This window comes from Pyrgilauda ruficollis, unplaced genomic scaffold (assembly GCF_017590135.1).
Source record: "Pyrgilauda ruficollis isolate IOZ18807 unplaced genomic scaffold, ASM1759013v1 scaffold29, whole genome shotgun sequence".
Classification (NCBI taxonomy): Eukaryota; Metazoa; Chordata; class Aves; order Passeriformes; family Passeridae; genus Pyrgilauda; species Pyrgilauda ruficollis.
The window spans coordinates 5,041,879-5,067,626 of record NW_024524266.1 but is presented as its reverse complement, the minus strand read 5'-3'; the positions used below and the strand labels follow the sequence as shown (position 1 = coordinate 5,067,626).

Below are 25,748 nucleotides of genomic sequence, written 5' to 3'. Positions count from 1 at the left end.
ATGGCTGAGTAGCCAGCAAGACAGGAATTTAAGTCCTTTGGGTATACTCAAACACAATCCAGACAAATGGAGTACTTACCCCATGTGCTGGAACAGCAGCTTCAGCCTTGACCTAATGAAGCTATCATTTCTAGCAGTGAGAAGCGATTTACTTGTCAGGCTGCTGAGACCAGAATTTTTTAGGAGTTGAGGACAGCTGTCTGTGCCAAATTCTAGGATATATAGAATGACTTGTAATTTATTTGCATTGTTGTATAAGCTGCAAAGAAAAAGCTGCAATTAGCATTGCTCTTTCTGCAAACCAAAGAATTTGATTTAACACTCACATAAATTAATTTATATAAAGTATCAGTACTTTGCATATGAAAAACTGGCAGCAGTTTCCATTCCAGTAGTTTTACATCTGTGTATCTGAATTATACATGTAGGCAGTCAGTCAAAGGGATCTCAGGTATATGAAGACTAACAGTAGAATGGCTGTTAGCTTTATAGTCAGCAGAACATCACTTTAGCTTTATAGTTAGGTTAACAAACACCTTATGTGGTCAGCTTTATGATTCAGTACCAGTTATTAGACCTTGAAGTATTTTAGCATGAGTTGTATGGTGCTTTTAATGTCTACATGGACATAAGCAGAACAGACCACCTTGTAGAAGCATGACTTTTCCATTCAATAATGCAGAAAAAAACAACTAATCTGTTATGTGGTAACTGGCTGGCATACATTGTAGAGGAGCATGCTCATAAACATGTCACACTTTTTTTTTGGTTTTTTTCTGGGTTCTTGTGGTGTTTTTTTTTTTTTTTTTTTTTTTTTTTTTGGGGGGCCCGGGGGGGGGGGGTTTTTTTTTTGGGTTTTTTTTTTTAGTTAGGTTAACAAACACCTTATGTGGTCAGCTTTATGATTCAGTACCAGTTATTAGACCTTGAAGTATTTTAGCATGAGTTGTATGGTGCTTTTAATGTCTACATGGACATAAGCAGAACAGACCACCTTGTAGAAGCATGACTTTTCCATTCAATAATGCAGAAAAAAACAACTAATCTGTTATGTGGTAACTGGCTGGCATACATTGTAGAGGAGCATGCTCATAAACATGTCACAGGTTTTTTTTGGTTTTTTTTCTGGGTTCTTGTGGTTTGTTTTTTTTTTTTTTTTTTTTTTTTTTTTTTTTGGGAGGCCTCGGGGGTGTAGGTTTTTTTTGAGTGCTTTCTTTGAATGTGGGGTTTTGGTTGTTTGGTTTTTCTTCCTGTTAACAGAGATCACATTATCTTACCCTGCTATTCCTTTTCACTTGTCTGCTTTGCTGGTGAAACTAAATTCTTTCAAATGAAGAAATAATTAATATTCTTGGGTTCTTAACTTGCAAAATGATCATTCTGTCAGTTGTAATAGTGATGAGTGTCACAGAAATATATCAAAATAGATGAATAAATTATATGGTGGTATTGAAACACTTAATATGGAATGGATCCTAATCTGATATAATATGCTTACTGAATGTCTTAATATTTCAGGTAATACACCCCAAATCCACAAAATATTTTACTGATGCATCCATACAAAAAGACAGGATTTTTTTTTAGTTGATTAAATGCAAAACTGTAATAAGTTTTGTTTTTCTTCTATATTTGGTATCTTTATAGCTAATTATTTTCTTAATCTGTCTACTAGTTTTAATAAAGCTCTCATAGAAAATGTGTTACTTTCAGTGTCTCACCTTTTCATGTCTGATAGCTGCGCATCTCCTCCTTTCTGTCTTCTACCATCACCACTGTTCTCGTTCAAAGGCATTTTTATGGTTGACATTTGAGATGCTTTCAGAAGAGTCTTTGAAGAAAAAGGGCACTCAGGAAAATATCTGCTATTGCTGTATTATTTCACATGTATATTCCTTCTAAAAGGAGATTCTTTCTATCCTTAACTGTAATTACCCAATGATTTTTTGTGCAATGTTTGTATTCTCACACAGCAAAGTAGAAACATTCACAGATTTTCTTTCAAATGTGGAGCAGCATTTTGTCTGCTGCCTGGACTGTGTGCAGTGAGCACAGAAGAAATGCTACTGATAATGTTTTCAATAAACTGTGCAATTATAGAAAGTACAGATATGCTGGTGCTGTAGAATTTAGAAGAAATGATCTGTTGGCTTCAGTACACACATAGTTCTTTCTAACTGCTTTCTTTTGCTGCAATGGACATATAAACATTTGAAAAGAAAAAAAAATCTAAATTTGGTCATTAGTTTTTAGACCTACAAAAAACTGGTGAAGAGAACTTCAAAATGTTTTTAATCAAGTGATACACTTTGTCCAAAGGAGCTATTTCATTTAACTTTTTAATCTTTTTTAAAATGAATCTCTATCTCTTGTAGATGCAGAATGAGGACAAACATGTTGTATAAGTTGAATTATTTTTGCTCATATCTGACCATTTAGGAAGATATATTCTCTGAAACACTTTTATTTTATGCCATATGTTTTGTATACATAATACATGATGCATAGTACTTCTGGGAGATAACCTGAATAATTCACCTACAGTAATATGATCATGTTGCACTTCAGGTTATAAAAGTTTTATATCCCTAATATAATGTCATATAACATAAAAAAGCCCCTAACATTTTAAATAAGTGGAGATGAATGCTTAATAAATGTCTTACATGTGTGAATCGTGATTCTGTTTATATTTAGTTTACCTAAATTATATTTTATACCTACCTTTTAAATAATAGAAGTAAATGAAAAATTGTGTGAGAGAATACTACAAACCTTTAGCTAAATTTTTCTTTAATTGTGGAATAAATAGTTTAATATACTTTAAGATGGAGTGGTTGGCAGCTTCACAGGTAAGGAAATGAGTGTAATAGCAGTGCTTCTCCAAAGCCAGAAAAAATAAACACAACTGACTTGCTAGTGCATTAAAAAACACAAGTGAGAAGTGAGGCATTATTACTATTTGGAAATTATGTTAAATTTCCAGAATACTTAAGTATGCTTTGTAACTTTTATGGCCAAAAGTTAGGCTGAATTGTATGTGTGAGGAAACAGGGACATCCATTACTATTTAACTAAAATGGAATGTGTGAGGAAACAGGAGTATCCATTATTATTTCAGCAAAAGTCCTGTTTAATAACAGGAATAAGTAATTTTTTCACATCTGCTGATCTTTAAAAGGAAAAGTCTGTCTTTATTAATTCTGAATGTATCTTTTTTATAAACTAAATAATAGAATTTTTCAGTGAGACCATTTGTCATAGGGATTATCTGATTAATTAAGTATGCCTAGAATGTTTATTTAACAGCTCATTTACCAATTTAAAATAATGCAGGTGAACCATACAGTAAATGAATGAATGATGTCCCCTCCTCACACCTCCAGTTTTATTTCTGGCTCATATGGCTGTACATTCATAACCTGTCTTAATTGCTATGAATTTCTTTTACTCTTCTGATATGCTTTTAATTTTATTTTTTTTTCTCACTGCTTACTTCTGTGTAAATTTTGTTTTTGCAGTTTCCTTGTATTTTGTCATCAATTTTGGCTGACAGAGACATTTTTAAAAGGGTAGAAATTAAAAGTCAAATTAAAAGTAGGAGTTGGTAAACAGCAAACTGGACTTTCAGAAGCTTTGTTGTAAAATCTTCATTGATTCACATTACTTGGGACCAGGATATTATATAGTGAATCCACAAGAAGAACCTTAAATTTAATATTGCAAAAGATTCGATATTTAATTGTATTCAAACTCTGACTGTTGTGTGTCCTTGACTCTAGAGTCAGCACAAAGACAACAGAAGGAATACTATCTCAGTTGATATTGACCAGGGATTGAACCAGAATAGTGAAATAAATCAAAGGGGTAGCTAATTGCTTTTTGACATTCTAAAAAAACCTCTATAGATTTCTACCACGGTGTAATATATCATTATGCTTTAATTACATTTTGTCTAAGGAAGTGTTTATGTCCCATGGTGGTAGATATCAATATTAGAATTTTGAAGAAAGATTCAATATGTCAAAAAATAATTTTATTATCTGGTAATAAAAAAAATATTCAGTGTTTCAGCCATACAGTTCTGTGATGACTCAACAAGGCCACTTGTAGAACCTGAATGTTTTACACTCACTGTGTATTTAAAGTGAGTGGCGGAAGGAAAACTGATAGTCTGGTACATTTTGATAAAGCTTCATCATGTTTGTGAACTATCAGCAGCACAGAATAATGACAAACTGGATGCTAACCCATAATTTTTATTTCAGTAGAGTTTGAATTTCTAGAATTTACAAGCCATATCAGTTACAGGATGTCTTTGCCTGGATTTTCCTCAATGTATTTAAGAGTGTAGAGCAGGCTCATGAATGCCTCATAAATACACGAGGTGAAGATAATAAATACATGAGGTGAAGATAATCTTTACTTTAATGAACATAATTTTTCCCTTATACTATTTTCATTTTTTTCTAAATTCCAGATCCGTCTGCTCCACCAGCTCCATCTAATATCAGGATTGCCAATATCAGTGCAAACAATGATGGGAGTGTAAATGCAATGATTACTTGGGATCTTCCAGAAGAGCCTGATATCCCAGTGCACCACTACAAAGTCTTCTGGAGCTGGACATACAGCAAATATGTAATTCCAGCAAAAAAAAAGAGAAGGAAGATTACCGATGGGGTAAGAAAGAAATCAGTAACTGGGACAGAAATATGGTTTATTTTTTACACAAAATAGAGTGTAAGTATAAAATGTGTGATAAGTTCCAATGATTTGGTAAAGAAGTGGTCTTAATTTTTAATATCATGAAGCCCATAGAAAATTTTGACCTCTCAATCCTTTTCTTACACTGAGCTCAGGGAGCGAAGTAAACTTCTGCCTTAGAATACAGGTAAATATGATATGATTTTTCAGGAAAGATGAATGAAAAGTTAAATGTTGTTAGTCCTCTAAATTTAGGCTTATTCAATTAGTGCTTCTTCAAGTGTTTGAATTATTTAAAAAGCCTGACATTGTCTGTCACATTCTTCTTTCACTATGCAAGTAAAACTTGTGACACAGTCATGGAGAAATCATTAAATAATCAGTATAGGTCCAAGGGAAAAACATACACAAAACTCTTTAAATAAACTGCTGTACCAAAGATCTGGCAATATTTCCTTAGCAGCAAGTTTCTTTGAGTTTCTTGAGTAATGTGTTAAATATTGCTTTACTGGAAAGATTTTTGTTATGATATCCTTAAGCATGTTGCATGTTATTTTAAATAAATTAACAGAAATAATTAGATAGAAATAACAGGAATCAGTTAGACATAACTTGATTCTCAGTGCTTTTGACAGTGAGAATTTGGTCCCATGTCTATGTTAACATTGTGTTTTGGCTCCTGCTGCCCATTGCACTGTGATGAATGACACTCAGAGGGACACAATTCCCCCTCTGTCCCTCAGTCATCAAACCCTGACAGCAAGAAAGGCAGTGAAGGCTGTGTGATGAAATCATGCAAGTCAATTTGCACAGAAAGAAAGGTTAGTTCTTTATTGTCCTTTAAAAAAATAGTTGTGGCAAGATAGGAGTAGGGTTGGACTGTGCTGCATAGAAAAGTTTGTGTTCCTCAAGAAACCTTACATTGAGTAAAGACCTTCAGGAAAGAGGCTTCAGCCTGAAGATAACAGGGAGCTTTTTCTCTGCAAGCTGGACAGTACATCAGAAACCCAGAGAATTTTAAAATTGGGCTGGGTCTTTAATACCTTTCTATAAGGTATTTCCTACATACAAATAATACTAAAAGAGGTCCATTAGAACATTAGGGTAATTCAGACGGAGTTCTGACCTTGAATACAGGGAAATATAAGGTGTATTTTAAAGAAAAGGCAGGTTCTTACAATATCTCTCATATTACTCCTGCCTTGTACTTTTTCTTCTGCAGCATGTTGTGAAACTGCACAGCACTGCCAGTGAGATTCAGGACACTCCAGATGCTATAGCTAACCAATGGTCATTTGAATATTGTAGCAACTCCCAGGCTAAAGAATGGCAAATGCACAAACATTTAAAAAACGAAAAAAAGGAAAGGTGGAAAAATCTTAATTGTTAAAGATCACTGAAGATTAATTTTGTCCAGTTTTTACCTTTAGATAAAGCCCAACCCAAATAATTTTGTACTGATTTCTACATTAATTTATTCCAGGTAGACATTGAATTAGTTTGACTACAATACTGACACTGTTAATCAAAAGTAATAGTCAATATATCAGCACTAAACTAAAGTAAAGATAATTAATACTAAATACTTTTTGGCAATCCCCTTTTATCATCCCAAGTGTTAAATATGGGGTGGTTACCTTGGTACATGGTACTTCTTTTACTCTATATGGATTGTCAAACTTGAAAGACACAAGGAATTCTAATGAAAACATGGAGTAATATCTTCCACCTGGCATATGGACTAGAAGGATATTTTTATAATTAAATCTAGCAAGATAAAATATAAGACTGAGAAGGCTGGACTCTACAATATCATGTGCCTTGCCTTAATGTGTGGGTTTTTGACTGGAGAATGATAAATCTAATCTGTTGTTTCTTCATTTTATACACTTCTGTAACATTGGAAATTGTACTTTTTCTGTTCTATTTTCCATTCTACACAGTAAAAATGTTCTTTCCAATGAGATGGTATTTTTGGTTGGTGGTTGCTTTTTAAATTTTTATTTTCAAAAGCTGAAACAAATAGAATATATTGAAAAATGTATTAAATATTGGACTTTAGCTATCTTCAGACTGACTGTCTCTAGAAAAAAGTTTTCAATTGCTTTACGAACACAGAAATTGTGGAATAAAGTGCTTAAATTCCTTTTGCTAAAATGATTTTGGCATAAGAGAAAAACCTTGTTATATAGAAGAAAACCCCTTAGGTTTTGCCTAAACAATAGGTTTGGAATTGCCAAGAAACTGCCAAAATTATGCAAACATCAAGTAGGTTAGTATTTTTAAAATGACACAGGAAAACAGAGTCCAATTAAAGAAATCTTTTGCAGAAAGGAAATTTTTCTCTGAAATTTATATATGAGTTTTCTAACTTCAAAAAAGTAGTGTGCCTAAGATAACAAGCCTGCTTTTAATAAGGGCATGTGTTTCAGCAATATTATAACTGCTTTGTATATTTATTCTATTATAGGCCCAAAATTATGTGGTCCTGGAGGGGCTCCAACCCAACAGCAACTACAATGTAGAGCTGCAGGCAGTAACACGTTGGGGTCAGATACGCCTAAAAAGTGCTAAAGTTTCTCTCCATTTTAGCACAACTCAGGACATCAGGAATAATAGTAAGTAATCAAACACTTGAATTCTTTCTCTCTCCTTTATCTGGAATTTGAATGTTTTATATAATGATTTCTTAAATTTAAAAAAAAATAAATTTTCTTTAAGTGGGCTGTTTTCATAGCCCACAATGATCATCTCCTGGTCAAGCTGAGTGACCTTTTCTTGTTAAATTTCTTATTTAAAAATTGGTGACAGTTTTTGCCTAATTCTTTGAATTAGACTCTACTCACCTAAAATAAACAGTTGCAAAGAAAATGGAAGCCTTTGCATAACTGTAGTGTTAGTATATTTTAGAGTCAATACAGCTATAGATACTGACTGTGTTTCTAAATTGATGGAATAAAACCATTTTTGTGTGTCTTAACTAGACAGTATTAACCTGCAATCTTTTCCAAAATCCTGCCTATTTTTAGTAGCCCATTAAGTCAGATTTTTGGAACATAAAAGCTTACGTCTACTATGAGTTGTTATATAAAACATTGACTCTTCTTTTAGGGAATCTAAAACATTCCATGTCTGACAAACATGCATTCTCAAAATATTGCACACATAGGACCCACATTTAAATTAAAATCTCAAGGTGTTCAGATTTTAGGTTATATTAGAACCTCACATACTGATAATATAATTGCAAACTGTATCTGAATCTGGCAGAAACCCATTATTCTTAGCCTTGTTTAAATGTATTTATACAGTTACAGTACAATATGGAGTTACTGCCCCAATTGCTGATGGGTCTCTGATAACTAATGCAGCAGAGTTCTGAAAATAAGGTGTTAAATAATATGATTTTAATTATTCTGCCCTGACTCCATTTCATTTTGTATTCATTTACATTTTTTCTTTAAAGTACACTCACAGTTTAAACTTGTAACCATTTTCATAAGAGAACTGTAATTACTTTCAACCTCACTAATCAACTGCTGTTGTTGCCATATTCTGTTAGGGTATACATAAAATATTGTAATGTGATTGTTAGCTAACATAGACCTTTTGTCTGTGGTTGCTTCACTTACTAATGCACCAAGAATAAAAAACAAGCAGAAGTATCCCTCTTTTTCCCTTATTAAACTAATCTTTACTACTTTTTTGGGCCATTTTAAGAGACAGCAGAAGGTCAAGTTTTCATCTCTTCCATGCACTGAGTCTTTGCTTCAAATGCATACCAGAATATCAGCTTGAATCTCTGCTGTCTGTATATTAGGCAAGTTTGATTTAAATCCTCAGTGAAGCCCAACGTATGTGAATATAAGAGTTCTGCACTTTCCTTATTGGCCCTCCTAGATTGTACCTGTGCTTTTTTTCATCCCCTAGAAAAGGAGCTTAGTTTGCAGGACTGTGCATGATGTCAAAATCTTCTTGCAGTTGTCACATTTTCTCCTTCTTTTTCCATATGTACATAGGAGATGTAATAGAGGAAAAAATAACTGTGGGAACTGGCTGTTTAATTCCATACACTGAGCCATTGAGCTCTGCTAGAAACATATCATTGGTGTTTGAGAGATTTCAAATTTTGCTGCTTCTTTTCCTAAGAATTACTTGTGGCGTTTGCATCTTTTTTTTTTCTCCTCTTTCTTCCTCCCCTGCAAAGTTCACTAGATAAACAAGTAAAAATTCTTTTCCACACCATACCCCTACCCAATTTCCTACTAATTTTGATAAAATTTCTGTGAAGTTCTGGCTCTTGGTGCTAAATGTTAAAGTTTTTAGTTTTCAGTCCAGTCGTTTTGACTGTCATATCACCATGACATCACAACTTTAAGGAAGAGCTCATCTCACAGCTGAGTTTATGATAATCAAAGAATCCTGATGCTGGGGTTTTAGCTATCTGAGATTGTTCTGTGTCCTGCTAAGTGGGAGAAAGTTCTAGATGCCATTGTATACAATTAGCCAAAGAGAAAATGGGCAAGCTTTTTAAGTTCTTTGTCTCATTTTGTTATTAATATAGTTTTATAAATGTTTCAAACTTGTGAGCAAGGATAATTAATCAACTGACATTTGTCATGCTTTATTGGTACTCCTGACATTAGGTCAGACCATCATAGTTTTTAAACATGATAGTAAATAAAGACTTTCCATTTAACAAAAACCTTCTAAACTGAAGGTGAGTAATTGAGATATGAGCATGTCATTTTTTGTACTGTTTCATATTTACTGTGAGAAATCCTTTCAGTGGTAGGGCTATATTAGCTCTCCGTGGCCTCACTAATGTTCTGACTCTCTTGGTCTATATCACCTTGGGTTTATGTTGGGAGAAAATTTTTGCTTCAGTTTCCCCTCTTCAAAACATTGTGTTTGTCAGAATCTGATGCAGGTCACATCTGAGTTATTACTTATAAATCCTCCACCTAATGGAGTTTATTTATGCTATACCTCACATGTGACTCCACTGCTTCATTGTTCTGTCCACTGCAGTGGCACCTCTTTCCTTTTGTTGTCGCAACTAGATTTAAATTCTTTCCACAATTTTGCTTGAATACCCTGCCCTCTTCATGGTTGTTTTGCTTCAGAAAACAGACCATCAGTAGTTTTTGTGAAAATCTGCTACCTACTTATGTCTAATTAATACAGGCTTTCTAATGCCTTGTGCTTTATTTTGCTTTACTGGGGTGACCTTTTTGTACTAAAAGGTTCATTAATTGTTGTATTGTGTTTCAAACTAGGGTAAAACTATATTGAGAACAGTATCTTTTTAATCTTGTATACTTCAAAAATTTTGATTGTTCAAAGTATGAGCATCCATTTATTTAATGAGCAGTTTTTCTTTTTAACTGCAAATCAGTGCCTGTACCAACTAAAACACATATTTGTTTTAGAGTATTTCAGTAACAAGTTTATAGAAAAATTTGAGCATCTCTTCTGTTAAAGCCATGAGGTAAAGGAGTCAAGATTCTTTGAACCTAAACCTCTAATATCACTCATTTTAACTGACAGAGCACTCTACTGAGGGATGTATTTAGGCCTTTTTGGACATTTTTTTAAATGGCTAGATTATATTTTGCATAGAAGAGCCAGTAAAAACTTCTCCGGGAGGAGATGCAAATTCATCTTCTCTATCTCGCTCAGGTTAGTTAGGTACAGAGCCAGTCCTGCTTGATGTAATTTTGAGAATACTCAAGCAGATGGAGAAATATGAAAAAGAAACAAAAAAAATTGCCTGAAATATTATCTAGGACATGATATCTTTGGCTTGTCTGTATTTGGGACTTCCATGGACTTTGGGAAATAATTCCAGAAGCAACATGCCAATTTTGCTGAAGTCCCACTGTCAGATACTCTGCTCTGTGTGGAATTAAGCTCTGGTTTTTAGGTGCCTGGTCCTATTGTCAGAATAGAGATAGCCCATATCCCTCTGAAGTAATTTAGTCCTACACACTTCTGTGAGCTTTGACCTCAGCCCTCTGGCATTACATTTCCCCACACTCAGAAAGGCATTGCCTCACTATATTTGTGTGCTTCACTTCTGGGAAATGTAGCAAGATTCTTGCTTGATCTTTATATAGAAATATTCTAAATTGGTGTCCTGGTTTTTGTGAAAGTAGAGCAGACAGAGAATATCAAAGCAGAGGTTTAATAAAATTAAAATAATTTAAATTGAGGAATACCTAATAGATTTTAGTTTGTACTTCTCTCTATAACGTTTTCATTTTCATTTGGGTAGTAATAACTTTATGGTTACCTTAAGAAAGAATTTAGTTAAGTTTGGCAGTTTAATTTAAAACAAACAAACAAAATGAAAAATCATATCAGATTCAGCAAAGGGCTGAGAAAGTAAAATTTGGCCATAAAGCGAGTTTCAGTTGAAGCTGCATATAAGGCAAAATGTTCAAGTTTATATATAAACTTGAACATTTTGCCTTAAATGTTCAAGTTTATATATAACTCCTGACAATTATTGAAATCTGAATCTTTCCCTCTTTCTCTCAAGTATGTAGTTAATAATTTGCCACTTCCTTATTATTGGACTCTTTAGTTTTAATTTAAGTGTAATATTGAATTAAATACATCTTTTTTTGTTGGTTATAATCTGATCCTCCTAATTAGATCAGATACATTTGCAAGTGTGCAATGAAAAGTGCAGTTTGAATGAGCATTTCTTTCTTTTCAACTGAAAATATCTGTAAGTACTGTCAACCCTGCTAAATGATGATAAATTTTTACCAAACAAAATGCTTGATGAAGGACGTCCAATTGCAATTGCTTGTTGGAAGCAAGGCATACAACACCAAGGGAATTGCTGAAAGAAAAATCTGCTCCTGCAATGTTTTCCTAAGCCTTCACCATTCACTGTTGGGAACAGGAAAGTGGGCAAGACAGATCTTTAATCTGACCACAGTGTTCATATATAGCATACCAGAGGACTATATTTACTTTGATGTAGTAACCACATGTGGCACTCCGTGTGTTACATTCAATGCTGTCCTTGGATTTTCTGCATGTTCAAACACTGCATGAATATAAAGACTGTGAAGTATTACAGAGAACTACTGGTAGATACTGTGCCTGTTTAAAAAATCATTGTGTTAACATTTCTTGTTCTTGGGGATATAAATACAGTCCATTTCCTTATTACTCTTCAGAAAATTTACAGAGCATTTCCCTGTGAAAAGGTTTTGGTTTTTTTGGTCACTTTCTAAATTTGACTGAATTTCAAATGAGTGATTTTTCAACCATTATGGACAGTTAATTCTTTATATTTATTTCATTTAGGTAAGAAATGGAAATAATGTCATTTGGAATAAAGATACTATTATTTTCTGAATTACACCAAATTCAGCACAGTCATTATACAGCACTGTAGTTAACTAAATAGTTTCCTGATTGTTCTGTGTATTGCAGAGGAACGGACATCTGCTGGGAAACCACAGAAAGGACTGGTAGATCCTTACCCAGCCTTTCAAAGAAGGAAAACCACTCGTTTTCTTAAAATTGGAACTCCCTTCTATCAGGACAATCAACTTCAGGTCAAGGTCTATTGGAAGAAGACAGGTTTGTCAAATTTTGCTTTACAATTTTCTCTAAGGAGGTCTCTTCCCATCCATCTTGGAGCTGTAAAACATTAACACAATATTATAAGTAATTAATAGTTGAATCCTACACACATCCTTTCATCCCTTCATCTTCACATTGCAGGGAAACATTGCCTCTCTGTGTTATGTCTGTGTATATGTCTTATAGGAGGAAATTATATGAGTCACCTATCCAAAAATTATAGTCAGCTGGGACACTGAATCTTCACAGAGCTGAGGCAATTTTTATTTTGGTAGGAATTACCTCTGTAAAGTTTTAAATAGCAGAATTTGACATTACCCACAAAAGTTCTGAGGAGCATATGAATGTTTATCTTTATGCCAAACTTTATCAGTCGCCTTGATTTAGAACGGAATGGATAGCTGGTAAAAAGCAGAAAACATTTTGAAGTTAGTTTTCTTCTAGGCTGCATCCTTCTGGTTTTCTGGTTCAGAAAAGTTTTAACAAAAAATTTATGGCTTAGTCCTCCAGTCAAAAGGAAAATGACATAAAGGGTCTATCATATTCAGAAATCAAAAAAAGGATTTTCCTTTCTTGTTGTCTAAGAGCATATAGGTTTTTCCACTTTAGCCATAAAGGTTCATATGCTGTTATTTTAAAATGTGCTCACACTGTTCCTTTTTTAACTTGGATCAATCTACATGTGTATCAATACCACTAAATGAAATCCATTCAATTCTTCTCCTTGGAATCAAGGGCTACAAAGTGGATAGTCATGTTTTCATCTTGAATTTTTCAAAGAATTTCAGAAATATTTAAGTGCTTTTGGGTTTACATGTGTGTGGCAACACCCTGAAAGAGGACAGGCTATATAAATGTTCAATTATACTATGTAACATAGGAATGTATCACACTGGATACTGTGGATTGTGAGAGGTGTCCTTTGCTTCTTATCCTATGCCTGCCTTTTTAAATGGTTACCTTCCAGGCCCTGCTATGCCAATTACTTTCAAATCTATCCTTATTCCTCTCTAAAACCTGCAAGCTTGGTTCAGCTGAGTACGTGCACATTTTGTATATTTGTCCCTGTCTTGGCTATGTTAGTTTTTTTTCCTTCCTTTCCCCATTATATTTCATTTTTGGGTTGCTTCATGGAAAGCTGGAACAATTTAAAGTTTAAATAAAAGTTGAGGCAATTTTAATCCTGAATATTCAGTTTACAAAAAAAATGTGGTTTTCGTTATCCAAAGTGAGATTGATATATTCTGAGCTTTATCAGGACTGATCACCTTAAACCTTAGCCTCTGCAAGTGAGATGTCAACTCATTGTACAAGATTCTTTTATTGTTAGAACAGAAAAGCAGGTGACTTCTGCAGCAATTCATCCGCCACAGCAGCAGAATTGCTCTCTGGAGATGCCTCTCTTCTTTACTGAGAACAGAGGGGAGCCTAGACAGCTCATTTGTAGAAAGCTTAGAGATGCCTAATGTCTCTCTGTGAGCTGAGGTTCTATTTTTGGCAGTCTGTGTTGAAAAAAATGAGGGACAGGATTCAAAGATTAGGAGACAACGATGTCTCCCACAGGCGTCAGACAGGGTTGTGCAACTCACAGTCTGCAGATTCAGCCCAGTGGAACAATCAATCCTGCTGCAGCTGTTTTCCTGCCAGCCTGCTGCCAGAAGAAAGAGCATGTGTCCTGTGACCAAAATGCCAGCACCCCTGCTGACATTCACCTTGTGAATAGTTTGCCAGAGTTAGTTATAATTAATGGAGGGAAAATCCTGAGCAGAACAGCAATATTCTTGTTCCAACACAGATATCTTGAACTAGGTGTCCACTATTTATAATGGTATTGTAACATAATTATTGAACTTAGAGTCATTGCACCATAGAAACCTAAATGTTTCCATCTAAATCTGGAGTAGAATCTCACTGTCTGCTACATATCTGGAGGTAATATTTGTATTAAAGGCTATAAATGTCTATGAAAAGAAATAAGGCATCCTTATAGTGACTCTTAGTTTGGAAATAAGAGGATTTCAGAGTGGTGTAATTTCCAGAATTGGAGAATATCAAAGGCAGCTATGTCACAGACCTGTCAAAAATGACATGGATTTTCATGCTGTCACCTTGTGCCAGGGGTGTACTTGCTGAGTTGCTGACTGTGCAGTGACTCATCTTGTGTGGAGCTGTGTGCATCCAGTGACATAAGAGGACACCCAGAAACCCATTTTGGCCCTGGGTGGGGGCCAATTCTGTGAGGCGCACTGGGGTGTTTAGGTGCATGCCCCAGCCATGCAGTGGAAGATGCCTTCCTTTTCCTGCAGAACAAGCAGTGATAGCAAAGGTGTGTGAAGAGGGGCAGAATATGGCAGTTCATCACTCTTACCTTCCTTTTTTTTTCTTTTTTAAAAAGAAAATATCAGTATTCTGAGTGACAGCACATGCAGTTACTCTGCAGGAGCCATTGCCTTGTGTGGAACTGAAATATAGAAGCCAGCAGATTTTATAAGTTCTTGCAAGGGTTTGGAGATTATGTAGTGCATGGATGAGGTACTGTAAATTTGCTAGTAACAATTTACTGCAGAGCAGGTCTGTGTGACTGTGCAAGGAACACAGCAGGAAAATCACATTGTCTTCTTGAAAAACAGCAGTTACTGAGACAGCTGTGCTGTGAGCTGAACCCACACATCTTTCACCTTTATGAACTGCACTAGATTGTGTTTAGGGAGTTGTAGGAGGTAGTAGAGTGCAGTAACTATGATAGGAAATACTGAGAGAGAGATCTTACCTGAGCCTGTTCAGTGGCATGGCATCTATTTTTATTGCAGTAGGCAATTAGAGTTCAAATAGTTCCTGACAAAAAAACTGACCTGTTTGTCTCCTACATAGTGGGTGAACACAGAAGTCTTGGTTGTTGGCACTAATGCTCTCATTTTTGCTATTAAAAGTCAACACTTTTTTTAGTGGAGAAACACAGACATATTTCTATAGTCCTAAATTAGAATGTGTAACTTTAAAACAGAAAAATTAAGAGGCCAGCATGATACCATGTGAAATAAGTAGGTTGATAGGTGTTAAGAGTTACCATGGTAAAAAAAATAATTCAAGAAATAAATGTCTCAAGCTTAAATATGTTGGAAGTTTGTAAATTGATCAAATTTCAGTTGGTTTTAGTAGTCTTTGCTTTGTCTGGTATGGTTTTCATGTACATTTGGAATTTTTGTGTTAGACTTCATGACACGAACAGGAGATGGTTGCAGAGATGGTTAAATAATAAAAATGTTATTTAGATTTTTTTGTTTGTTTGTTTTTGTTTTTGGGGTTTGGGTTTTTTTTTTTTTTTTTTTGGGGGTTTTTTTTTTTTTTTTTTTGGGGGTTTTTTTTTTTTTTTTTTTGGGGGTTTTTTTTTTTTTTTTTTTGGGGGTTTTTTTTTTTTTTTTTTTGGGGGTTTTTTTTTTTTTTTTTTTGGGGGTTTTTTTTTTTTTTTTTTTGGGGGTTTTTTTTTTTTTTTTTTTGGGGGTTTTTTTTTTTTTTTTTTTGGGGGTTTTTTTTTTTTTTTTTTTGGGGGTTTTTTTTTTTTTTTTTTTGGGGGTTTTTTTTTTTTTTTTTTTAATATGTATGAAGATGGTATCACAGAATTACAGAATGACTGGGTTTGGAGGGAACCTCTGGAGATGATCTAGTCCAACCTCTCTGCTAAAGCAGGTTCACTTGGAGTAGATTGCACAGGATCACATCTGGGCAGGTTTCAAATATCTCCAGAGAAAGAGACTCTACCACCCTTCTGGACATCCTGTTACAGTGTTCTGTCACCCTCAAAGTAAAGGATTTTTTCCTCATTTAGATGAACATTTTTCTGTTTCAGCTTTTGCATGTTGTCCCTTGTCCTGTCACTAGGCATTGCTGAAAAGACTGTGACCCCATCTTCTTGATACCCACGTGTAAGACATTTGTGAGCGTTGATAAGGTCCACTCTCAGTCTCTCTTCTTAAGGCTGAACAGGTCCAGCTACCTCAGCCTTTCCTCATAAGAGGCTCCAGTCCCTCAGTCATCTTTGTTGCCCTCCATTGGACCAGTTCCAGGAGCTCTATCTCTCTCCTGTGCTGAGGAGCACAGAACTGGACACAGCACTCCAGAGGTGGCCTCACCAGGGCTGAGCAGAGGGGCAGGATCACCTCCCTGCTGGCAATGCTCTCCCTAATGCCCCCCAGGATCCCACTGGCCTTCTCGGCCCCCAGGACACACTGCTGGCTCATGGACAGCTTGTTGTCCACCAGCACCCAAGGTCCTTCTCCACAGAGCTGCTTTCCAGCAGGTCAGCCCCCAGCCTGTCCTGGCACAGAGGGCTGTTCTTCCCCAGGTGCAGGACCCTGCCTTTGCTGAAATTTACTGAATTTTGTTCAACCCTACAGTTGTCCTTGCTGCATTGAAATAGTTTCTTTTAGCTGTAATGAAAACTTTAATGGCTGCTATAACAGCAGTCTTTCTTTTAGTAAGAACAGTTACTACTTTTCTATATTAATAACTGCTCAGGTTTTATTGTATTCCTAATTCAGTGGTCGTACCATTCTATGCAGACCAGATATTTTCTAAAATTTTTAAAAATTTCCTCCTAAACTGAGATGGCTCTCTAGAAGAGTTTTTTACTATGTCCTAACACTGTAGCCTCACAGGATACCACAGATTACAGAAACAGAAGAAAAGACCTGTGTGGATTGCTTATATCATTTAAAGAAACACAAACATGCTCCTAAGGTTGTTTTAGATTATTTCTTTATTTTCACTGGTCCCATTTTAGCCAAGAAGCTATTTTGCTTTTGAATTTGAATTATTTTACTCAATCTAAGGAGCTAAATATAGGTCAGCGTCATAGAATAATTTAAATGGGCAGGAAGGACTTCTGGAGGTCAGCTGGTCCAACCATCTGCTCGAAGTCAAACTAACTGTGAAGTTACATCAAGTTATTCAGTTCTGTCTCTAAGGCTCTGTAACAGATATTGCCACTGTTGTTTCAATTTATCCTCCACCAATATAAGCCTGCAGAGGCCATCCAAGGTTATTGTAATGTTCCTTAGGACTACAGAAGGTATGGTGATGTCTCTTGATTATTCAAAGATAGTTCCTCCATGACTGAAGATGTGTTCCTGAGTGAACTTTGCAGATGAGCCTCTGGGAAGGCAGTGAAAAGATCACAGTGATGACATCAGGGCCGAAGCTCTCAGTTCTATATCATCCTTCTGAACAGAATTCATCAGACCTCTGTCCTGTGCAACAACTGCATCGGGGGGGTGTTGCAAACTGTTATTAAACTAAACTATTACTGAGTTCATTATACAGCAAAGGGGTGACTGCATATCAGTACTCAGAAACTGAACATAGTGTTTGAATTAAAGTCTGAGTAAGGGGATGGATTTCCATTTATATGCATCATAATGTGCCACAATTTGGTAAGCAGGAAAGACTTATCTGGGCCTGTTCTTCAAGTGTCATTTCTTAAGTCCCATTAACTTTAGTATGCATAAGGCATGAATGGAATGTAGACTCTGGACTTTAAAATAAAGCTCTTTCTGAAATACTCTTTCAGTTTGCATGCTTTGGTATGATGACAATAATCACTTCAGGATGTATGCTAGCAAAAATACCTTCACGCTTCAAACAGTACAAGGTACTTAGCAAATGCACATGATGTTGCTAGACAGAGTCATCCAAAAGCATGGTGCATATGAATACAATAGCTTCTTTCTGAAGGCAAAAAAATGTCTTTTCCTTGCTGCCTTTCACTTAGGCCTGGGATTAGAGAAACAGTACATTCCTTAAACAGCATGAATCCCCCTTTTGTAAATGAAAACTAGAATGTGTTCCATGGCCAGATATTTTGGCCATCTTGATGTGTGAAATTAGAAATTGCCAAGTAGTGGAATCAAATCAAACAAATCACTTTTAACTCCTTGGTACTGAGGTCACAGAGTACCATCTGTTATCAAAAATGGATGCACTCTGAAACCCCTATTTAAAGGGATTAGATACTTGGGATGATTAAGAACCTCTGTATATTGTGCAGTAATCAAGACTGAAAGTGTGAAAATAAAAAATGCTGAAGTTTTCTCTGTTTTTCTGTGGTTGGGTAGAGAGCTGAGTACTGAACTTAGCTGAAAATCCCCCAAGTTGCTGCAAATCTGTGTATGAAAATAAAATTTTGCCAAGACATAAGGAAAATAATCCCACCTTTTATGAACTCTCTGCATCAATTTTGATCACTTGCTGCAATAATTATAATGCACTAAAATATCAGAATGTAATATTTTCTAAGTCATTATTCTGCCTTCACTACAGTTTTCTCAGTGCCTGTTATTTGAGTGTAATACAACTGTCTTTGCTCAGGTAAAGCTTTAGCTTCCTTTTCTTTGAATTAAGTCTACATGCTTTTACTTCCCCCTGTTTAAATTAAACATCTTAAGTACTTCTAGATATTCCAAAATCAATATATCTGCCTCTTGGTTTTGCTTAAAAAGACAAATATTTAAAATGCATTAAGACTTGGCTTCAGGCTTCTTTCTTTGTGTTTCTGTAAATGCTAAAGCAGAAGAAAAAAGAATACTTAAGGCAGGAAGAGGCAAAAAATCTACCATTGTCTGATAAATCAACCAAACAAGAATAATGAATTAAATTACAGAGAAGAATAAAACACAAGGCATGGCTAACCAAATAGAGAGCTAACACAAATGCTTTTAAACCCAGACCTTAGGAAAACAAAATTAACTTTCACTTAGTTCAGGGACATAAATGAAGTGACTGTGTGTGCTGACTCTTTGTTTGTAATAAGGTATTTCATATGGCAGGTTTTGAGGTGAAAGCTTTCCCATTGATAACACATGTCAAATGGTCCTTTCTCGTGGCAGTAGAGCCATTGAAGGTAAAGAAATCCTTCAGTGGCTGTTGGAGTTTCCAGTCCTACTGTAAAGAATTCTGCAGTACTTGCTTGACACTAAAGCATTATTTAGTTTGGTACTAGCTGCTGCACTGGGCAGATTAGTGTTTGAGCAGCTGGCCATATTCTAATTATTGATATTCAAGCAGTAAAATACTTGTACTTCAAGATATCACTATGGTCCAGATGGTTCTTTCAACAAAATGACCTGCCTCTTAATTATAGTGAAGTATACACTAATATATTGCCCTCAGACTTCCAGGAAAATACAGGGTCTTTGTCTCAGCAGTGGTTTATTGTGTGGGTGTGTTTAATGTGCATTAGTACTTAGGGATTTAATTAGTAAAGCTGGCTCTAAGCACGGGACTCTTCAACTAGATCACCTCTTTAGAAAGGTACTGGTAGATATTACAGAATTTGCTTTTCCATATGTGCTATGCCTGTATCTTATGGGCTTCCACAGCATCGAGCCTGGGGAGACAGGTACTGCTGTGAGCTTTATTTATCACGGGAAATTATTCTGGAGTTAAAAGAACATCCTGTCAGAAGTGTCTGTGTGGTCCCTACCCCTCCCTAACTTTGTCTTTCTCCTTTACTTTGTCTTAATGTAGTTTCAGGAAAAAATCTCTTTGCCTTTTTAAAAAGAATGTAAAAGGTAGCATCTGACCATTTCTAGTTTTGCTTGCTTTACTTCATGAAGTGCCTATAGGACCCTGGTTTCTGTCCAAATGTGAAGTACTTACAATACTTAAAATGTTACTGGTGGGAGTCATGAAAAACATCAACCACAAATAATAGAATTCGGTAGAGCAGATGGTTTTCAAATTCTCAAATAGTCTGCAATTGATTAGTGGGGCCAGTTTTAAAGTTTTAAAATTACATTTACAATGGTGGCAACCTCAGTGCAATGGTGGCATCTCCCCTGCAAATGGGACAATATTGTAAAGCCTTTTCAAAGGCGCAGTTTAGTGCATTCTTCATGATTTCACAGGCAGAACAGAAAACCATTATTTGCTGTCTTGCACTTGCTTCCAAACCTCCATACCTTTCAGGGCAGGTGGTTAAAGCTCTTGGTATGAGAGATTTAGACACAAGTTTGTTCAACTGCTAGTCTCAGAATGTAATTGGAATTGATTCAAAGTCTGCCAGGAAATCAAATAATCACAAGTCAAATCAGAACTACCCACTGTGTTCCCCAGAGCACAGACAGCACAGAACACTGATTTTACTTAACAGGCACCCGCTGATGTTTGCTGAAGGCTGTACTGGACTGGACACTTTGTAGGTTTATTGTTTAATTTTAAAATTTATGTAGTGTGGGTCCTCAGTATGACCTGAATCATACTCCAGAACATCTTTAGTCATTGTGAAAGTGCTTTTAATTTGATTTAATTTATGCATTAAAAAGAAGTTTTCTTTTTAATCTTAAATTTAGTAACTGCTAGAAATTTAAGCCTTTAGACTTTAGTTTCTTTTGAATTTACATTAAAGGTTTAAATAGAAATGTAATTGCAAATTACCTGGTCCATGAGCAATCCAAAGATAGACCATCATTATGTGGAATGCATATCTGCAGTCAGATTGCAGATACGCTTTCAATATTCCTTTGCAAAATCATTTATCAAGACTTAATCCCCTTGAAGACACTGAAAAAATTAACTGGCCAGCTAATAAATAAACTCTTTCCTGGTTTTTTAATTCTTCAGGAAAAAATGCATTTTCAAAATGCATTTTCAGCATCTTTATGTACCTTCATTATGTCTGTGTCTGACTGGTACAATTTTCTCAATTTCTGATTACTTCCTCAGTATTACCATAACGTATAAAATGAATTATTTTAACAACAAACACAGTACTTTTTATATATATGCATACATATATAGTATCACTAAACTTGGCAATGGCAATATCTGATGTGAGGCAGTCTTGATAACTGAGGGGTAAAATGGCAAGCTTTTTACCATCCAAATATGGAATCACAGAATATTCTGGGTTGGAAGGGGCCCAGAAGGATCACTGAGTCCAGCTCTTGAGTGAATGGCCCTTATGGGGATCAAGCCCACAACCTTGGGACTGTTAGCACCATGCTCTGACCAGCTGAGCTCTTCGTCTCCTTTTCCCAAACTGTATCACTAGGTCAGATTAAGTCAAAGCTCTGTCTCACAGGCTTACGCTCTCATACCTGGAGCAATCCTACCATTTCTACTGTGATTAAAAGGTACTGAGGTTCAGCAGTTTACAGAATGCTTCTCATGAGCTGTGATCAAATAACTGCTCATGAGTGGTCTCTTACCTGCCTAAGTTCTGGATAAAGCATTGATCTTTTGATCCAGGGGAGGTTAACCTATCAGCAGGGAGTCATCATGCTTATAGTGAAAGTGGTTTAAACTAATGAGTGTCCTCTTGTAAACTGGGTCAATTTTCCTCCATGTGCATCTTTTTAATCTGTATTTTTAATTAGCTGGTTTATAAGGTGGCCATAAAACCAGTCACATAAACACTACAAATAAGGGAAGGAAACTGGACTGTTTGAAGGAATAGCTAGAGTTGGATGGAAAGAAACCAGAAAAAGGGTTTCTGAAACTGAAATTATAATCTAATTTTTAAGATGACCCAAATATACAGCTGATGATGATAATGATTTGTTAATATCAGTTTCTTTTGCTCCTGTGACCATAAGCTGGATGCAAAAATATCCATAGTAGTGTAGACCAAAGATCCTACCCAACAGGTGTTCTGTCCTTGGCAGTGGCCAAAAGCAAATCCAAAGGAACGTAAGAATAGCGTAAGAGTGTAACCGTATTTCTGCATATTATTGTCCCAGCTTCAGACAGCTTCTAGTTAGTGAACATTCCTGAGCCCAATGTGATTTGGCTGTATTTATTCACTTCTGATGAATTTATCTTCACAATAATATCCAGTGTCCTATGAGGGTCACTAAGTTTCAGGGTGTCTGAAACATCCTGAGCGATGGAGTTCCAGAGTTATAAGTGCTTGTTCTATGTAGAGCCACTTTTTCTTCTTTGTCTTGAAGCCAATTCTTCCACATTTATATGAATCCTAATTCTTGCTCTGTTCACCTTGTCTGTATGCACAGGATTTTATAGATATTTAACCTGGTTTTGCTCTGTTCTATTTCTCGGAGACACGTCAATCTTAAACTACAGATTTAGAAACTGCATATTAATGTCATAAACTTTTTGAATACCAGTTCAGCAAAGCAACATCCTGCTGTGTCGTTCCATAATGCATATCAGGAAAGTCCAGTTTTGGAACTCCACGGATCACTGCATGCAAACCAACCCATACATGGCTTTTGCATGAGGTCTGAGGGAGAAGGGAGTAGCTGGTCCATTGCTGCCTCTCTTCCCACTGTGGAATTAGGGGCAAGATGATTCTGTACTTTTACTCTGGAAATGAGAGAGATTCCAAGATTACTTACCCTCAATATAGTGAATTTACCCTCATAGTCTGCTTGTCTAAATTATTTGTCCACATTTTTCAAAGTTTTACAGAAGGCTGTACCCGGTGATATTTTCAGTGTATGTATAACCTTGGTGAGCCTTGAACTTGTTTGTTTGGGGTTTTTTCCCCTTTTCCATTATATTCAGGTCTGGGATGCTTAGCTAGCTTTGAAAATCTAGCTATGAGGGAATAATGTAGAAAGCCTCTATTCTGGCTACAAGCAGCTATTGTGAGACTGGGAGCTTACAAGAGGCAAATTTCCTTGTAATGGAAAACCAGAATGAGATACTGTTGAACTCACTTTGTATAGGAGGTTGTGTGTGGGAAAATAAGTAAGGGTAGAGGTAATCCGGCTTAGAGATGATCCCCAACTTAAATCCTTCCATATAAACATCTTCAAACCTTGAGGCTTCCTTGGTCTAGATATGGACAAAAATACTGTGTCTCAGGCCTGTCTTTAAATTACATAGTAATTGTTAATATCATTTTTGGAAAGGCTTACTGTTCTATTATACAAAGAATGTGTTCTACAGAAAGAAAGTTTGTTTTAAGTGGCATAACGTGAGAAACCAAATCTTTGTAATTTAATCGAAACTGCTTATATTCCATGTAAGAGCAGGAAACAGTATAGTTTGTCTTGCTAAGAATTGTTTGTTGAGTGAAGTTTAAATGTCAGCTGGAGGTTTTGGTGTTATTTTTAAACATACTGCTTGAATAGGTGATTATTAAAAAGCTTTTTTTCTCAGGAGGTGTCCCGAGTACTGTGAATTTCATAACCAAACAAAACTTTGGATTTTTTTTTACACCGTCGGGTGAATCAATGCAGAGGAAGCAAAAGACACAGAGCTGTTATAATTTAATTTTTTTCAAGAGAATTTACCTAAAATGCCTGTGACAAAACAAGTGGTTTTTACAAGGAAAAGGGGAGTGCAGAGAGACTTGCAATGCATTAGCACATCAATGTAGCATTTTGACATTAGTTGGAGGTAAATTGTTTTTACCTCATTTTTTGTTTGCTAAACTACCATGAGTAAAATAGCATTTCTTATAATATTATTACTTCTTGTCCTATCACTAGATTCAGATTGCAATTGTTGGACACCATGAGTCAGAGTAATACAATGGCTCATGAACTAGTATATGAAGAAATAAATAAGTGTTATGATCTAGTACTGACTGAGATCATATTTTGCTTCTCTGCAGTACACTGAAGTATCTCTTTCCAAACTGGTCTTCCATCATGCTGTTATTTAAATGTAAAAAATGCAATGTGAATCACTTCACACTAATCATGTCTTCCAAACTGAAGGAACTAGTAGTAAATAACACTGCTTCATTTGTTCACTTGGTTTTTGTCCATATTTCAGCCTTCCCTGCATATTTTTCAGGACCTCTCCAGCAGCTGAGTTTCATCAGAAAAAGCATTGATGGAAAACTGCATATATTAGATGTGTGTGTAGACATGGAAAACAATATTTGTCCAATAAACAGATGAACATGAGCCTGAGAGAGCAGCAGACACTTCATCACATTCTATCTCAAATATTTCCTTTCTAGTCTGTGGTGTGGAAATGCAGGCAAGTGCTGCTGCAGGGCAGACACTGCTGCTCATCCTCCTGCTGGAGTGGTGGGTTGGAATAAGTGCTGGGTTACAACAGATGCCCATCAGTAAAGGGGGTTATGTACTGGGAGGAGAAAGAGCAGGAACATTTCTTCAGGAAGCCTTTGCCTTGTACAAATCTGTGAGCACTTCAGAGTTGATAATATCTTTTGCTTTATGCAAGGCATCATTAATTTCACCATTTACCATTGCTACAGCTTTGCCATTCAATACAGCGAGGTAAATATTTTCCCCTACATGGTATGCTGACTCAGGATTTATACAGAGCTCTGAAAAATCACAGTATGACTTTACAGTTGAATCTATTAATCAAGCTTGTAGATGCTGAGACATGTACTTCATGTGCCCTGAGCAGATTCTGCCCTGTGTTGTGACATTAAATATAAAAGATTTTCCCCTTGCTCTAGCCTATTTTTAGAGCAGTAATGCTTCAGGACACATAATCCAGAAAGGAAATGACTTAATTTTTTTATATTTCCTTCTTCCTATTAGTCTAAGATCATAAAAGACATGTTCAAGACCATCTTTTAACCATAGTTTTGATGGCCATTAGTGTCTTGTTCTTGCTAGGTTCGAAACTTGCTGGCCTGATCCCTTAATTATTGAGGTTAACACAACTGTTCATATGCCTAAGTGCTTTGTTGAATTAAGGCCCGTGTGCTCAGAAGCTTGTAAGAACAATCCTGTCAGTATGCAAAGAAAAACAGAAAACGTGTGGCCAGTCACAAAAAATTATTGTGGTTTGCTAGATGAAATATCGGATCTAACAAAATGTAATAACATTTTAGCTGCACACAGAACAAATTATTTCAATAAATTTCTTAATAGGTTCAGAGAGATTTCATCCTCCTTTTGGCATTCTGTTTGAAGAAATTTTAGCTGAAGGCAACAGGTTTACATATGGCTCATTATCTTCCAAGCTTTGATAACAACTCCTTTTGACATACAGTTAGCATGTTAATTATGTGTATATATTTTGGAGGGAGTCAAAATTTGTTGAGGTATTGTGACAAAAAATACAGAATATTGTTTCTTTTTTTACTGAAATACTTATTTCAAAGCTGCTAGTTATTTGTATTAAATTACTAATTTTATGCTAGCAGGTAAAGGTTTTCATGGGTCTTATTTTATAATATTTACTTTTACACCATATTTTATTCTAATGGTAAAATCTATCAGACTCTGCATGTTAATTACTTTCAATCCTGTCATGATGCAGAAATCTACTTGATGTTACCGTGTTTATTGAAGCCAGACATTTTAATTGTAATTAAACCTTAATTTGTGCTGCTGTTGCTGAACAATTCTGCTGTGAAACCTTGTTTTCCAGCAAATCCCATTTGATTTTCCTTCTAATAAGTTTTTGTAATTTGGTTGCCTGCATAATAGTGCTGTCACAGCTGGTATTAATTGGCATTTTTGTACCAAATAGTAGAG

General features: G+C 35.7%; 1 protein-coding gene across 1 annotated transcript in view; it reads left to right on the top strand.

Moving 5' to 3' along the window:
• Positions 1-25,748, top strand: part of ANOS1 (anosmin 1) — a 131,351-nt gene that overhangs the window by 90,121 nt on the left and 15,482 nt on the right. Inside the window, exons 7-9 of the mRNA XM_041472487.1 lie at positions 4,481-4,683; positions 7,178-7,325; positions 12,163-12,312. Of these exons, the coding sequence (XP_041328421.1) occupies positions 4,481-4,683; positions 7,178-7,325; positions 12,163-12,312 (501 nt within the window). The remainder of the gene's footprint in view (positions 1-4,480; positions 4,684-7,177; positions 7,326-12,162; positions 12,313-25,748) is intronic.